Source organism: Medicago truncatula, chromosome 4 (assembly GCF_003473485.1).
Source record: "Medicago truncatula cultivar Jemalong A17 chromosome 4, MtrunA17r5.0-ANR, whole genome shotgun sequence".
In the NCBI taxonomy this organism is placed as follows: domain Eukaryota; kingdom Viridiplantae; phylum Streptophyta; class Magnoliopsida; order Fabales; family Fabaceae; genus Medicago; species Medicago truncatula.
Genome location: NC_053045.1, coordinates 10,864,522 through 10,880,979, shown reverse-complemented (window position 1 = coordinate 10,880,979; position 16,458 = coordinate 10,864,522). Strand labels below are relative to the sequence as shown.

At 37.6% G+C, this 16,458-nt stretch overlaps 2 protein-coding genes across 2 annotated transcripts; both read right to left on the bottom strand.

Moving 5' to 3' along the window:
• Window positions 1-578: 578 nt before the first annotated feature.
• LOC120580018 (repetitive proline-rich cell wall protein 2-like) lies at window positions 579-2,278 on the bottom strand. The gene has a single exon (XM_039832896.1). The coding sequence runs from the start codon at window positions 2,273-2,275 to the stop codon at window positions 836-838; it is 1,440 nt and encodes a 479-aa protein (XP_039688830.1). The 5' UTR covers window positions 2,276-2,278; the 3' UTR covers window positions 579-835.
• An 11,144-nt stretch (window positions 2,279-13,422) lies between these two features.
• LOC120580017 (repetitive proline-rich cell wall protein 2-like) lies at window positions 13,423-15,332 on the bottom strand. Its single transcript, XM_039832894.1, has one exon. It carries the CDS (start codon window positions 15,327-15,329, stop codon window positions 13,680-13,682), a length of 1,650 nt encoding a protein of 549 aa, XP_039688828.1. The 5' UTR covers window positions 15,330-15,332; the 3' UTR covers window positions 13,423-13,679.
• Between the last annotated feature and the right edge of the window lie 1,126 nt (window positions 15,333-16,458).

Below are 16,458 nucleotides of genomic sequence, written 5' to 3'. Positions count from 1 at the left end.
TCGAAAATCGGTGTGTTTGGTTGGAAACTTTTACAAGAAAATACCAACTAAAGTGGCGTTGCATCGGAGAGGAATAATCATGACTTAATGCAGCACGAATAACATGAGAGAAATGATAAGAGGATCCAAATCCCAGACTTGGGTAGTATGATGGAGAGAATAAAATTTTGTTCATGGGGGGTGGTTTAGTTGTAAAAAGAAAGGAATAATAACTTTTTATTTTCTATTTGGCATTGTAACCCTGTGCATCTAAAGGAAGATCCTTCATCTAAGGGGAACCCTTTGTACAAATAAAGAGTCATGAAAATTATGATGCGGAATTTGAAAATTTAATTTAACTAACGATATATTCTTTAATTCAAGTCACTAAATTCTCATTTCGCATAATAAGGAATCAAGAATCTTACCATTACAAAAATTGTCTTGTCGTGAATAATTTTACTAGTTGAAACTAAGCCATATAACTCAAGAACTGAATTTTGATGCGCTTTACTAGTATCACAAGAAATTAACTTGATTAATTATTTATGTTGAGAACTTATTGAAGCAAATCGAAACTTAAATATGATGCATCACGATTTATTCAACCAACAAAACATCAAGATCATAGAATTTTTATTCATAATTTGGAGAACAAAAACACTATTTCATTCTCCGTTTTTCACTCACATTCTTATCATACCAAGAGCATTGTAAACAACTTATTGAAATGAATATATATCCCTTGATTAATTAGAAAACTATATATCTCTTATTCAACATATTTTCTTCATAGCATGTTCTAGAAAAGAGAACCATCCTCTGCCCGAGAGGACTTTGGGAGCTAAGGTGGCATCTAGAATGGAGGTGTGTAAATCGGTGGCTTCTCGAATGGAGGCTTGTGAACTGGGGGCTTCTCAACTGGTGGCTTGTATACAGGTGGTTTCTCAACAGGTGGCTTGTGCACTGGAGGCTTCTCAACTGGTGGCTTGTACACCGGAGGTTTCTCTGCAGGTGGCTTGTAAACAGGTAGCTTCTCAACTGGTGACTTGTGTACAGGTGGTTTCTCAACTGGTGGCTTGTGCACTTGAGGCTTCTCTACTGGAGGTTTGTAAACTGGAAACTTCTCAATTGGTGGCTTGTATTCAGTTGGCTTCTCCACTTGAGGTTTGTGAACTGGAGGCTTCTCAACTGGAGGTTTGTGAACTGGGGGCTTCTCAACTGGTGGCTTGTACACCGGAGGTTTCTCTACAGGTGGCTTGTGAACAGGTAGCTTCTCAACCGGTGGCTTGTGTACAGGTGGTTTCTCAACTGGTGGCTTGTGCACTGGAGGCTTCTCTACTGGAGGTTTGTGAAGTGGGGGCTTCTCAACATGTGGTTTGTACACCGGAGGTTTCTCTACAGGTGGCTTGTAAACAGGTAGCTTCTCAACTGGTGGCTTCTCAATTGGTGGCTTATGTACAGGTGGTTTCTCAACTAGTGGCTTGTGCATTGGAGTCTTCTCTACTGGAGGTTTGTGAAGTGGGGGCTTCTCAACTGGTGGCTTGTACACCGGAGGTTTCTCTACATGTGGCTTGTAAACAGGTAGCTTCTCAACTGGTGGCTTATGTACAGGTGGTTTCTCAACTGATGGCTTGTGCAATGGAGGCTTCTCTACTGGAGGTTTGTAAACTGGGGGCTTCTCAACAGGTGGCTTGTACACCGGAGGTTTCTCTACAGGTGGCTTGTAAACAGGTAGCTTCTCAACTGGTGGCTTATGTACAGGTGGTTTCTCAACTGGTGGCTTGTGCACTGGAGGCTTCTCTACTAGAGGTTTGTGAAGTGGGGGCTTCTCAACTGGTGGCTTGTACACCGGAGGTTTCTCTACGGATGGCTTGTAAACAGGCAGCTTCTCAACTGGTGGTTTGTGTACAGGTGGTTTCTCAAATGGTGGCTTGTGTACAGGTGGTTTCTCAACTGGAGGCTTGTGTACAGGTGGTTTATCAACTGGTGGCTTGTGCACTGGAGGCTTCTCTACAGATGGCTTGTAGACGGGATGGTGCTCTACTGGAGGTTTGTACGCAGGTGGTTTCTCTACTGGAGGCTTGTAAATGGGGGGTTTTTCGATTTGTGGATGGTGGGTTGGAGGTTTCTCAACCAGTGGTTTGTGCACGGGTGGTTTCTCTATGTGTGGTTTATAAAATTGGGGATTCTCAACTGGTGGTTTATACTCGGGAGGTTTCTCATAGTTGGCAAGCCCTTGAGGGATGATATAGAAAGCAAAAAGGAGCAACACTAGGAAGCTTATGGAAGCCATGTTAGTGACTTATGATTTGGTGCATAAAACACAAGAGTGACTAGCTCCTTTTATACTAGTCGTGATCTTAGTGAATCCACAATCAGCTGCATGTCTCAGTCTTGAATTGGTAATGACTTGGCACTATTTTTGTACCATAAATCAATAGTTGTCATGTGATTTTGTTTTCGTATGTTACCGAAGTTTGAAATTGTGTGGATTATAGTTGAGAAGTTGCATCATTTGGTGAGGTTTTCAATCAATACTAGCAACAACATACGCCAAAATTCGTCATTATCATTTTTCCGCATAATTTAGCTTTCTGCACAAATAACTCCTATATTTAGAATCACGTAAGACTGAATTTAGCTTCACCATAATATATAGCTTAAGATTATGAGTTTAGTAATCGTAAAGGATAAGGTATATGCAAAATGCAATATATCATGGACATATTTTTCTCATAAAATCACGGGTTTAAATCCTGGAAACAGCCTCTTGTATAAAATAGGATAAGGCTGCGTACAATACACCAAATGGTGAAACCCCTTCCCAGACCCTGCATATGCGGGAGTTCTAGCGAACCGGGTTGCCCTTTTTAATAATGTATATGTAGCCTGGCGACCATCCTAAACTCTAAAAGACAAGTTTTAATTTGGACCAAAAAATAAAATAAGGATTTGTTGCGTTTTCTAATTTCTTTGAAAAATTTAAAATTATTGAGTTCTCTTTTGTCAAATATGTAAAATGTCCTTGTCAAATTTGGTGACTATATATTCCATAGTTTTTCGAAGTTAAACATATTGATAAATTATTTGAGATCGTTAATGTCACAAAAAAAGTTGAAAGGTGTGATAGAACATGTTGATGTAAACAACAATTATCTCTGACTTTGCATCTACAAATGCACATAGGAATACTTTTATATGAGCATTTGGATATTAAATAAAAAATTTAATGATATTTTCATGAAGTCTGATATTTTTATTAGATTATTTTTTAACCTAATAAAAGATATCATCTTCAAGCAAAAAAAAAAAAATCACATTTGGAGTATTCAATTTTTTCATATACATAATAATTACGGTTCAAATTGTAGGTGCATCTTAGGTCACATAAATCTTAGTAACCGGTCTGCTTCTTAGTGGTTGATAGTTTATTATGGGTTGTGTAACGCCCCGGATTTTCATCCTAGACATTACTTAAAATATTCATTTTCTTTAGAAAATATGAGACTATATTTTGTTTTTCCAAACAATTTGAACAAAACTAATTCAAAAGATAAACTATTACAATAACTTGAGTAGAAAATTTCTCTTTAAGATTAACTATTTTCCAGCGGAAGAAATAATAGAGTTCAAAATTATTTTAAAAGTTACTATTACAAATTAATAAAAAACAAGTCTTCTTTTTCATTGAAAAACTCAATTTGCCCCCGTAAGCGTTTCATCACATATCAAACTTCATATTTCATCTTTGGTACCTACAACATTATATTAATGTAAGGGTCAATTTCCTTATCCAAATTGGTTCATACTCAAAGCACAAGAAACAATGCTCTAAAATAGATAGTATAAAATCTTCTCGATCAAAAAGAAATAAAAATATACAAGCCAATCTTTTAAAAGAACTAAAATGAAATTATGCATGAGATGCATGCTCTTAATCACTACATGATCCGGATATAAACAAGCCACACAGGCTAAGAATGAGCCACACAGGCTATGCAAATGTCATGATAATGAAACAAGCCACACAGGCTATGCATATGCAATGATAATCATTTCAAAATTATATTCTAGCCACTCAGGCAAATGCAAAATATAACCCAGCCACTAAGGCTACCACACAATTAAATTCTAAACAAATTACAACTTTTTATTCTCAATCACCAGAAAGCATATAAAACATAATAAAAATATACCACATTCTCATATATAAATTTCATAAATAATTTAAAACTTATATTTATATTTTAATTATTATCGTTATTTTTATCTTCTTTCAAACGACAAAAATTTCTACCATTATTTCTTAACACTGTCCTAACACTTAGTAAGAACGTATGATCAAAAAGCCCTTACCTTAGGCATTTTTCTTCCTAGCAAGACTTTGTCACAACTCAGGGGTTCATTATGGACATTCCGTAAGCACTAAATTCATAGACAACTTTGCTAGGGACTAAAAGTTTTAGAATGTGATTTGGTAAAGGATGAGGGAGTGTTAAATATTATGAAGGTTATAGGACTCGATGCTTGTTATGTGTGATATACATTGGTATACACAATAGGGGTATATAAAATGAGAGGGTGTAAGACAGAAGTAGAAAAGCGCATGACATGTTTAAAGGAAACAAATGGAAATAAAAGGGATTTAAAATATCATTATGTGTATTATTGAGGTATCAAGAATGAGTCAATACCATAAGTCTTTTTTTTTTGGTTACAACAGCAAAGATATAGAAACAAACAAACAAAAAGAAAAAAGGAAGGAAAAGAAACGAGAGACTAAAGTCTCATAAACCAAGTTCCTGAAGCATCATTCTTCAATAGAGGAAGAAGTCCATCAGGTGGGGAGTGGTGAAGAATTAATCCAACATTTGAGATAGCACCTTGTTTCGCAAGAAAATCAGCGCAATGATTGCCTTCACGGAGAGTGTGGAAAATTCTGAAATTGGCTTGAGAAAGAAGCACCTTAATATCCTGAATGAGCACCGCATGGACATGGAACCTGGAGGGGTTACCGACAATAAGGTTGATAGAGAGGAGAGAATCCGTGTAGCATAAGTCTAAAACCAATGATTAAAATTACTATGAGAATTTATGACAATAATGGTAAATGAAATCATGGTCAAAGGAACAAAGAAAGTAATCATAGAAATTGAGGAAAATTAAGACAAGATCATTCCATACTCCATTGCTAAATAAATAATAGTTTCTATAATTCTTAAATAAATCAAGAAATAAAATAAAATAATGTATTCTTTCTTATAACTAGTACCTTCCTTGGTCATGGTCACTAGAGACAACTTTCTAAGACAATTTTCTATATCTGGTTACTTATCTCTCAATAGTTACCAACACTATTAATTAATATCTAATAAAACAATAACCGCTTATAAAGGGAAAAACGATTTAATTAAAGAGTTGCCATAATTTTCTGAAATTATGTACACATAAAATAATAGATAATAAATCAAGAAAATTACTAAAGTGCACATATAAGGTATGTAAAATATCGGGATGTTAAAGGTTGGTCTTTGGTCTGCTAGCCCCTTAGGGATAACAAACAGAACAAGAAGGGGCAACACTAGGAAGCTAAAGAAAGCCATCTAAGTATGATTTTTGAGTTTGGCACTCCTTTCATCTCAAATTAATTATCTTACTTAGTCATTTCACATGTATTAATAAAATTCTATAAATGAAAGACAAATACTCATATTTTTACTACAATACCCTAACCCTTATTAAGTATGGATATATTTATTATTATCATAAATGCAAAGTAAATTGTTGAATTGAAGTGATGAAAAGGATAATGTATTAATTAGAAGGTACAATTGAAGAAAAAAAAATAATATTTAATTTAAACTAATGACAAATTTTCTTTTCAAATATGTTTGTTATTTCGGGCTTCGGCTCTCTTTGTAATAAAAAAAAATGTTTGTTATTTTGGGACAAAGAGAGTATATAGTAAAACACTAGAGGTGAGTAGTTGCCTTCACTAGTCTTGGTCTTTTTGAAGTTCACTCTCATGTACCAAAAGTTATTAGTTATTGAGAGTTTTTGTTTTATATTGACACATGTGATTTTATTTGTATATGGTTTTAATGTCTCTCAAACAAGTTGATTCTAGTTCCTCACTCTAGATTCTCTGTTTCATTTTCTTCCTTGAGGTTGTGGTTTTGGGTTAATTTTTGACTCGTTCTTCATCTTTTTCTCCTTGTTTTAATCTAAATAAATGATTTTTGGATGGATCTAGTTTTTTTTGTGATTTCGTCTTCCTAGTGGGATGTTGTGTTGTTCATCGTTCTAGGCAACATTGTTTGATTTTATGACTTGTTGTGGTAATCATTTGTTTCGTATTGAAAGATTGACTTCAATCAAGTATAGATTCAATCATTGATTTGGAAGTACGCATTGATGTTCTGGAGACATGAGTATTCTGATCACTTTCATTTTATCATGTTATTTGTAAGTATTTTGTCGTTATATGCTATATTAGTGTTCTGGACCGGCCTAAAGGACCTTTGGCCCATTTACTTAGGTCCAATACAATTCAAAGCCCAAACACCACGTTTGGCAAAGTTACTTGCGACACACCCCTTCCACGCAAGCGGGGTGCACGGAGCGAAAGAGACTGGTTCAAACGAACAACAACGTCTCTCTGCACGTTCCCGCAATAAATTCTCTGGCGGTTACACTTCCCACGATTTCGTAACCGCCAGAGCCTGGTGTGCCATTACAACGGCTCTGCAGCCCTCCACCTCTATAAATAGGGGACTTACAGCAGTCCCCAAGGTAGAATCTATCTCTTCCTCAAAACCCTCTCTCTCTCTCTGATCTCTACTTACTTGAGCGTCAGAGTGTGTAACGCCCTATTTTATTAATTTATTTATTTTATCGAGTTTAGCGTGTTTTTGTATACTTTATTTGAATAATTGTGATGTGTTATATGTTGGTGATTATTAGTAGTTATTATGAGCATTATTAGGGATAGATTATAATTAAAATAGATTAATGAGACATAAAGGCAGAATTGGAATACGAGAGCTTAAGTGAGAAACAAACTCAGTTAGTGATTATAAATAGATGAGACCATTAGAGAATTAGGGTTACAACAAATTAGAAACTGCTTTTGGGAGAAAAATGGAGAAAGTGAGAAGTCAGAGAAAGAGAAGAGGAGCAAGCTTGTAGAGTCTGAAATCGTCTAATCTAAGGTAAGGGTGGGACTAGCTTTCTCTAATAATGGGTTGTATGATTCTAAAAAGGGGTTTAACATGTTGTTGTTTTGTTAATTTTGATTGTTAAGAAATTATGTTTTGATTTGGAATGATTGTTAAAAAAGTAGATAATTCAATGAATTAGTGTACAAATTAATGTTTTGGTCCAAGTTTAATATGGTTTTGAGTGTCTTTTCATGTTTAGAAAAGTTTTGGGATCAAATTTGGGCATAGGGAAGCTAAAAATGGGATTTTCGGGTGAAAAATGTCAGGTTCCCGAGAGCCATCTGATTGAGCTCGCCATGGCGGATGATCTTTTCGCCTGGCGAAATGTTCAGTGGCAGACTGCCCTATTTCGCATTCTTGCGTCTGTTTGACACGTTTCTGTTTTGAGTTGGTCTTCAGTGTAAACATGAAAGTTGTTGATAATTGTGTTATCTTTCCAGTAGTCTTGGTTTGATGTGAATATCTTTGTTGGATGATTTAATATCTATTATATGTATATGTTGATGAATATATGTTATATGATGTTGTTCCTGATTGATGAATTATTATATGTATATGTTGATGAATATGATGTTATATGATGTTGTTCATGATTGATGAATTATTATATGAATGTATATGTTGATGATTATGATGTTATATGATGTTGTTCATCATTGATGAATTATGAAGTCATAATGCGAAATCGTTGTTGTTGTAGTTGTTGCATTGGTAGTGTCAATGCATAATCATTTTAAACGAAGGGGGCCTGATGCTCTGTTAATTTTAAACGAAGAGGGCTTGATGTTCTGTTAATTCTAAGTGAAGAGGGCTTGATACTCTGTTAATTTTAAGCGAAGGGGGTTGTAGCCTGTCAATTCGAATTACGACATTAGCGAAGAGACCTTGATGCTCTGATGGTACCACATGCATATTGTATTTGTTGAGTTGTCGTTGTTTTTGCGTAGTTGATTTGTCGTTGTTTTTGCATCGTTGAGTTGTCGTTGTTGCTGCATCGTTGAGTTTGCCGTTGTGCATTGTTGGCTCGTTGTTGTTACATTGTTGAGCAAAATTAATTGATGATTTGTAGTTTGAATTATGTGAAGTATTGCTGATGATGAATTACTGTTGTTTTGTGTTGTTAAATTCTCTTACTTTACTCATTATTTATTAGTATTGTTGATGATAAATTTTTGTTGTTTCATGTTGTTAAATTCTTTTATAGAATTATATGCCTATTATTATTGAATGTGAAATCTTACCCCTTCTGTTTGAATGTTGCCTCTACGTGGGTAACGTGCAGATAACCAAGAGTAACTGCTGATGTGAGTTGATTCCTCGTATTGTCTTAGGAGTCGCTCTGATACGTAACGGGATGAGGATTAATTGTATTTTATTTTCCATTGTTACATATTATTTTTATGAACTTATTGTTGAACCATTTTTAGATGAAATTAATTATGTTGATGACGTTGAGGCCTTAGTGCCAAGTAATGCTTAAAGATTAAATATTTCCGCTGCGACATTATTTTGAATTATTGAAAGCAGTTGTTTAAAAAAATAGTGAATTTAACTCTATTTGTGTTAAATATTATTTTGAAGAACGAAATGTGACATCCTGTTTCCAATGAACTCTGATTAATTTTATATTATTTATATGTTGGGAAAACGGGGTGTTACAGAGTGCCTGCAAGTACACACCCCCCATCCGCTCCAAGAAGCATTTTGGTGCATTTCATCATCACTAAAACCACCGCATTCAAAGCACCGGCAGTCACCTTCTGATCAGGTACGATCAGTGACACCGTCTATGGGAAATACCAGCTCTCCCCGTTTTTATACTCCTAAAAACCAAATCTTTCCAAAAAATTACCATGGCTGCCAACGGTGCCCACTCCCAGTTACGAAGTGAGATTCCCATTCCTCAAAGGGATGACATGACATCTTCACCTTCACCTGGAGACACACCCACAGAGGAACCATCACAAATAATTCCTCTCCAAGAAAGGCCTCTGCAGGGTCCCCTACGACCTACAGAGACACCTGAAGATGCCACACCAACTGGTACCCTCGACGGTAACCTGATCTGCACGGTTCAGCGACAAACGTCGTTAATCTAGGAACAAAATCGACGCTTGATGCATCTGGACCAATCGCGCCCTCTAGTCCGATCCAAGCGGACTCCTTCCCCCATACGTAGCAGAAGAGAAAGAAGCCCTCGCCAATCACGTTCCAGATCCCCCTGACATTCAGTAAGTGTCAGATCTCTAAGTTACACCAGGAGGTCGATTAGAAGGAGATCTTCCAAAAGGACTCCACCTATGTTGTCCCCTCCAAGGAGATCTCCCCCAAAGTGTTCCCCACCAAGACGCAACAGACGTTCTTGGTCCTCTTCCTGCTCCGAAGATTCCTGCGATGTCCGGAATGATCGTAATGCTTACGGTCCGTTCACACAGTACATCCGGGAAGATCCTATTCCTCGCGGGCTGGAAAAGCCTCCCTAGATGGACTCATACGACGGGACGACTGACCCAGGTGAGCACATTGAGAACATCGAGGCGGTTCTCACATACAGATCAGTGCATGGCGCTGTAAAGTGCAAGCTCTTTGTCACTACACTGAGACGAGGAGCCGTCACCTGGTTTAAGAACTTAAGGAGAAACTTCATTGGTTCATGGAGCGACCTCTGTTACGAGTTCACAACCCAGTTCACCGCTTCAAGGATGTAACAAAAAACGATAGCATCCCTTGAAGCCAATGTTCAAGCAAAGAGCGAACCTCTCCGAGACTAGATCGAGAGGTTTAGCAAAGAAGCTGTTCAGGTGAGATGTGCCGATGAGACAATGAAACAGAATCTCATTGCCAAAGGTCTGCGCGAAGGCACATACGTAAAGAAAGCTGTCCGCCTGGATCGCCCAAGGACTCTCAACGAGTTCCTAGCGATCGTCAAAATCTACATCGCATACGAAGAGGAGCTGTATGTGGACAACCTCAACAAATACAGGAAGGAGGAGCCTGCTGCTGAATCCTCCAAAAAGCCCTTCCATGAGAAAAAGAGGGAAGGCAAACGACCTAACGGTCACTTCACCGAGTACACGCCCCTGGCCATGTCCAAGGAAAAGATCCTCTCTGAGATCGCGGTAGCCGATCTAAAAGAAGCTGACGTCAAGCCACCCAAAGCTCCGTCTCGAGAGAGGAAGGGAGTCGACAAAACAAAATATTGTCGATTCCACAAGTGCCACGGGCACGTCACCGACGATTGCATCCACCTAAAGGATGCTATTGAGCTCCTCATCCAAAGAGGATGCCTCAAACAGTTCATCCAGAACCCGGAGGCGGAAAGAAAAATCGTCGAGCTCGTCGGAGATGGTTCTGAGCCTGGAAAAACAGTTCTCATGTCCGTGGAACATCTGGGTGATTTCCCCGACAACATAGAAATCACTTCCTATTCATGCACATTCCTCTCCACCAACGTCATCACAAGAAGAACGTTGGACATTTCCATGGGAAGCATGAAGAGGAAATTCGAAGAGCTCATGAGCGTCAACTTGCTGGTCCCCTCCAACCATAGAGGAAGACCACTTTTGGCGTTCTACGACTACGAACTGCCCGGTGGAGCCTCAAATTTTGCCATCCCTCAGAGCAGCACGAAGATTGAGGCAGTACTTCTTGGCTCATACGGTAATAGTCAGAACAGACCAACCCATTAGACAAATCTTGGGTCACTCGAGTTATCGGAGTTCGACATCCATTACGAATCCAGAAAAGCACTGAAGGCGCAGGTATTCGCAGATTTTCTTGCTGAAATGACCTTCCCGACGGAAGACAACATAGAAGAATGGACCGTCTTCGTCGACGGATCCTCCAACTCCAAAGGAAGTAGAGCTGGAATAATTGTAGAAGACAACAAAGGTATCATTGTCGAGATTTCTCTTGTTTTATCTTTTACTGTAACCAATAATAATGCAGAATACGAAGCCTTCTTGGCTGGCTTACGGACCGCCCAAGACATGGGAGCCAAGAAGGTAAAAATCTTTACCGACTCACAACTCGTGGCTTCTCAAGTCACGGGAGATTTTCAGGTCAAAGAAGAACACCTTCTAAAGTACGTCCAACTAGTACTAGAGAAGATGAAAGAATTCGAAACTGTCGAGGTAACTCACGTTCCCCGCGAACAAAATACCCGAGCAGACATTCTTTCGAAACTCGCAAGTAGACGGACTGAAAGAGCAATCGAATTCAACCCAATTGAACCCAATCGAAATTGGTGTAAATAATTGTAAATGTATTGCTAAAAAGAAAAAAGTAAATTGTAAATTGCAAAGACATTTAAGAAAATGAACTTAAAGTGCATTGATTGAATGTAAATTGGTACACATGTTCATACATTGCAACTTGTGACTCGTTTCTCTCTTCCATGCGGATAATTTGAGAGTAAGTTTTTGTATGATTGAATTTTGACCACTTTTCCTTAGGGAAAACTACTATTTATACAAATAAAAACAACTGCCTAGATTCGAATTTAAAACTATAACTGCAGTAACTAACAAAACTTATCCATTCGATTTGAATTTTGAATGTGTCTTGAAAATTACCGTTGTTTTAAACTTATCAAAAAGAATACCGCCCTTCGAGATTTTTCCGTCTGTCGAACTGAGACACACACCTTCAAGTATCTCCAGCAAGCCCAACTTCGATAAGAATAAAAGGACAATTCTTTCGATTACAAAGTCAATTTATTTTGACTGTACTTAATGAGAGCTTTTAAAAATATTGGCTAACACACCGATAAAATAAAACTTTTTTTAAAGACATTTGATAAGAAGTTTAAAATAGAAGTTGTGTATTTAATACATTAAACCACTAAAATGTAACTTTTAAACGAAGTGTGTGGGTGGAAAAGATTATTAGGTTTGCGATGAATTAAATTCTTTCAACTTTTCACATCCAAAAAACCCACATCCATGCATACACATTGTATCGGCCAGGAAAAAAAAATATCTTTTCTAGTTCCGCAATTTTTTGTTTGTGTTTTCACTCTTCATGTTTGGCTTATTTTTTATCCTCATTGCGAACAAATCAACTTTGAAGAACTCTTGAAAGTGGAAGCATTTTTGTCATATAAAATTCTTCGATATTAAGGTATCTTCAAATTTTGAATATAGAATAAAAAAAAAAAATTACCAAATTTTGCATTAATAAAATGATGTCATATTTTTATTGGTTATAAATTTAAATGTTTTTATAAATATTTATGATAAACGATCTTGATCCCACTTATTGAAATTTCTGAATGAGTTCATGACTACTCCTCAACTCATAAAATAATCTGTCGCATTTTGATTATATTTCGCCTAATAGATGAACATATATGCTTGATATGAATTATAAATATACTTGGTAACCAAAAAAATTATAAATATACTTGATGGTAGTTAGACTATATACATTATGATCCTTAAATGTCATCAATATATTTCTCTGATTAATCACATTCTTTGTTATGTTAATGAGTAAATTATTCTCTTCCTGGGATAATCGGCCAAGAAAGTGAAGGGTTTTTCAGTTCTGTCCTCTTAGAAAAACATGGTGTCAGCTCGTGCAGGAGTTCTAAAGGAGCGTTGCATGCAGACGATTCATCTGATATGGCGTTCATATGTTTTCTCGAAAATCGGTGTGTTTGGTTGGAAACTTTTACAAGAAAATACCAACTAAAGTGGCGTTGCATCGGAGAGGAATAATCATGACTTAATGCAGCACGAATAACATGAGAGAAATGATAAGAGGATCCAAATCCCAGACTTGGGTAGTATGATGGAGAGAATAAAATTTTGTTCATGGGGGTGGTTTAGTTGTAAAAAGAAAGGAATAATAACTTTTTATTTTCTATTTGGCATTGTAACCCTGTGCATCTAAAGGAAGATCCTTCATCTAAGGGGAACCCTTTGTACAAATAAAGAGTCATGAAAATTATGATGCCGAATTTGAAAATTTAATTTAACTAACGATATATTCTTTAATTCAAGTCACTAAATTCTCATTTCGCATAATAAGTAATCAAGAATCTTACCATTACAAAAATTGTCTTGTCCTGAATAATTTTACTAGTTGAAACTAAGCTATATAACTCAAGAACTGAATTTTGATGCGCTTTACTAGTATCACAAGAAATTAACTTGATTAATTATTTATGTTGAGAACTTATTGAAGCAAATCGAAACTTAAATATGATGCATCACGATTTATTCTACCAACAAAACATCAAGATCATAGAATTTTTATTCATAATTTGGAGAACAAAAACACTATTTCATTCTCCGTTTTTCACTCACATTCTTATCATACCAAGAGCATTGTAAACAACTTATTGAAATGAATATATATCCCTTGATTAATTAGAAAACTATATATCTCTTATTCAACATATTTTCTTCATAGCATGTTCTAGAAAAGAGTACCATCCTCTGCCCGAGAGGACTTTGGGAGCTAAGGTGGCATCTACAATGGAGGTGTGTAAATCGGTGGCTTCTCGAATGGAGGCTTGTGAACTGGTGGCTTTTCAACTGGTGGCTTGTATACAGGTGGTTTCTCAACAAGTGGCTTGTGCACTGGAGGGTTCTCAACTGGTGGCTTGTACACCGGAGGTTTCTCTGCAGGTGGCTTGTAAACAGGTAGCTTCTTAACTGGTGACTTGTGTACAGGTGGTTTCTCAACTGGTGGCTTGTGCACTTGAGGCTTCTCTACTGGAGGTTTGTAAACTGGAAACTTCTCAATTGGTGGCTTGTATTCAGTTGGCTTCTCCACTTGAGGTTTGTGAAGTGGAGGCTTCTCAACTGGAGGTTTGTGAACTGGGGGCTTCTCAACTGGTGGCTTGTACACCGGAGGTTTCTCTACAGGTGGCTTGTAAACAGGTAGCTTCTCAACCGGTGGCTTGTGTACAGGTGGTTTCTCAACCGGTGGCTTGTGTACAGGTGGTTTCTCAACTGGTGGCTTGTGCACTGGAGGCTTCTCTACTGGAGGTTTGTGAAGTGGGGGCTTCTCAACATGTGGTTTGTACACCGGAGGTTTCTCTACAGGTGGCTTGTAAACAGGTAGCTTCTCAACTGGTGGCTTGTGTACAGGTGGTTTCTCAACTGGTGGCTTGTGCACTGGAGGCTTCTCTACTGGAGGTTTGTGAAGTGGGGGCTTCTCAACATGTGGTTTGTACACCGGAGGTTTCTCTACAGGTGGCTTGTAAACAGGTAGCTTCTCAACTGGTGGCTTCTCAACTGGTGGCTTATGTACAGGTGGTTTCTCAACGGGTGGCTTGTGCATTGGAGTCTTCTCTACTGGAGGTTTGTGAAGTGGGGGCTTCTCAACTAGTGGCTTGTACACCGGAGGTTTCTCTACATGTGGCTTGTAAACAGGTAGCTTCTCAACTGGTGGCTTGTGTACAGGTGGTTTCTCAACTGGTGGCTTGTGCACTGGAGGCTTCTCTACTGGAGGTTTGTTTACTGGGGGCTTCTCAACATGTGGCTTGTACACCGGAGGTTTCTCTACAGGTGGCTTGTAAACAGGTAGCTTCTCAACTGGTGGCTTATGTACAGGTGGTTTCTCAACTGGTGGCTTGTGCACTGGAGGCTTCTCTACTAGAGGTTTGTGAAGTGGGGGCTTCTCAACTGGTGGCTTGTACACCGGAGGTTTCTCTACGGATGGCTTGTAAACAGGCAGCTTCTCAACTGGTGGTTTGTGTACAGGTGGTTTCTCAACTGGTGGCTTGTGTACAGGTGGTTTCTCAACTGGTGGCTTGTGTACAGGTGGTTTCTCAACTGGTGGCTTGTGTACAGGTGGTTTCTCAACTGGTGGCTTGTGCACTGGAGGCTTCTCTACAGATGGCTTGTAGACGGGATGGTGCTCTACTGGAGGTTTGTACGCAGGTGGTTTCTCTACTGGAGGCTTGTAAATGGGGGGTTTTTCGATTGGTGGATGGTGGGTTGGAGGTTTCTCAACCAGTGGTTTGTGCACGGGTGGTTTCTCTATGTGTGGTTTATAAAATTGGGGATTCTCAACTGGTGGTTTATACTCGGGAGGTTTCTCATAGTTGGCAAGCCCTTGAGGGATGATATAGAGAGCAAAAAGGAGCAACACTAGGAAGCTTATGGAAGCCATGTTAGTGACTTATGATTTGGTGCATAAAACACAAGAGTGACTAGCTCCTTTTATACTAGTCGTGATCTTAGTGAATCCACAATCAGCTGCATGTCTCAGTCTTGAATTGGTAATGACTTGGCACTATTTTTGTACCATAAATCAATAGTTGTCATGTGATTTTGTTTTCGTATGTTACCGAAGTTTGAAATTGTGTGGATTATAGTTGAGAAGTTGCATCATTTGGTGAGGTTTTCAATCAATACTAGCAACAACATACGCCAAAATTCGTCATTATCATTTTTCCGCATAATTTAGCTTTCTGCACAAATAACTCCTATATTTAGAATCACGTAAGACTGAATTTAGCTTCACCATAATATATAGCTTAAGATTATGAGTTTAGTAATCGTAAAGGATAAGGCATATGCAAAATGCAATATATCATGGACATATTTTTCTCATAAAATCACGGGTTTAAATCCTGGAAACAACCTCTTGTATAAAATAGGATAAGGCTGCGTACAATACACCAAATGGTGAAACCCCTTCCCAGACTCTGCATATGCGGGAGTTCTAGTGAACCGGGTTGCCCTTTTTAATAATGTATATGTAGCGTGGCGACCATCCTAAACTCTAAAAGACAAGTTTTAATTTGGACCAAAAAATAAAATAAGGATTTGTTGCGTTTTCTAATTTCTTTGAAAAATTTAAAATTATTGAGTTCTCTTTTGTCAAATATGTAAAATGTCCTTGTCAAATTTGGTGACTATATATTCCATAGTTTTTCGAAGTTAAACATATTGATAAACTATTTGAGATCGTTAATGTCATAAAAAAAGTTGGAAGGTGTGATAGAACATGTTGATGTAAATAACAATTATCTGTGACTTTGCATCTACAAATGCACATAGGAATACTTTTATATGAGCATTTGGATATTAAATAAAAAATTTAATGATATTTTCATGAAGTTTGATATTTTTATTAGATTATTTTTTAACCTAATAAAAGGTATCATCTTCAAGCAAAAAAAAAAAAAAATCACATTTGGAGTATTCAATTTTTTCATATACATAATAATTACGGTTCAAATTGTAGGTGCATCTTAGGTCACATAAATCTTAGAAACCAGTCTGCTTCTTAGTGG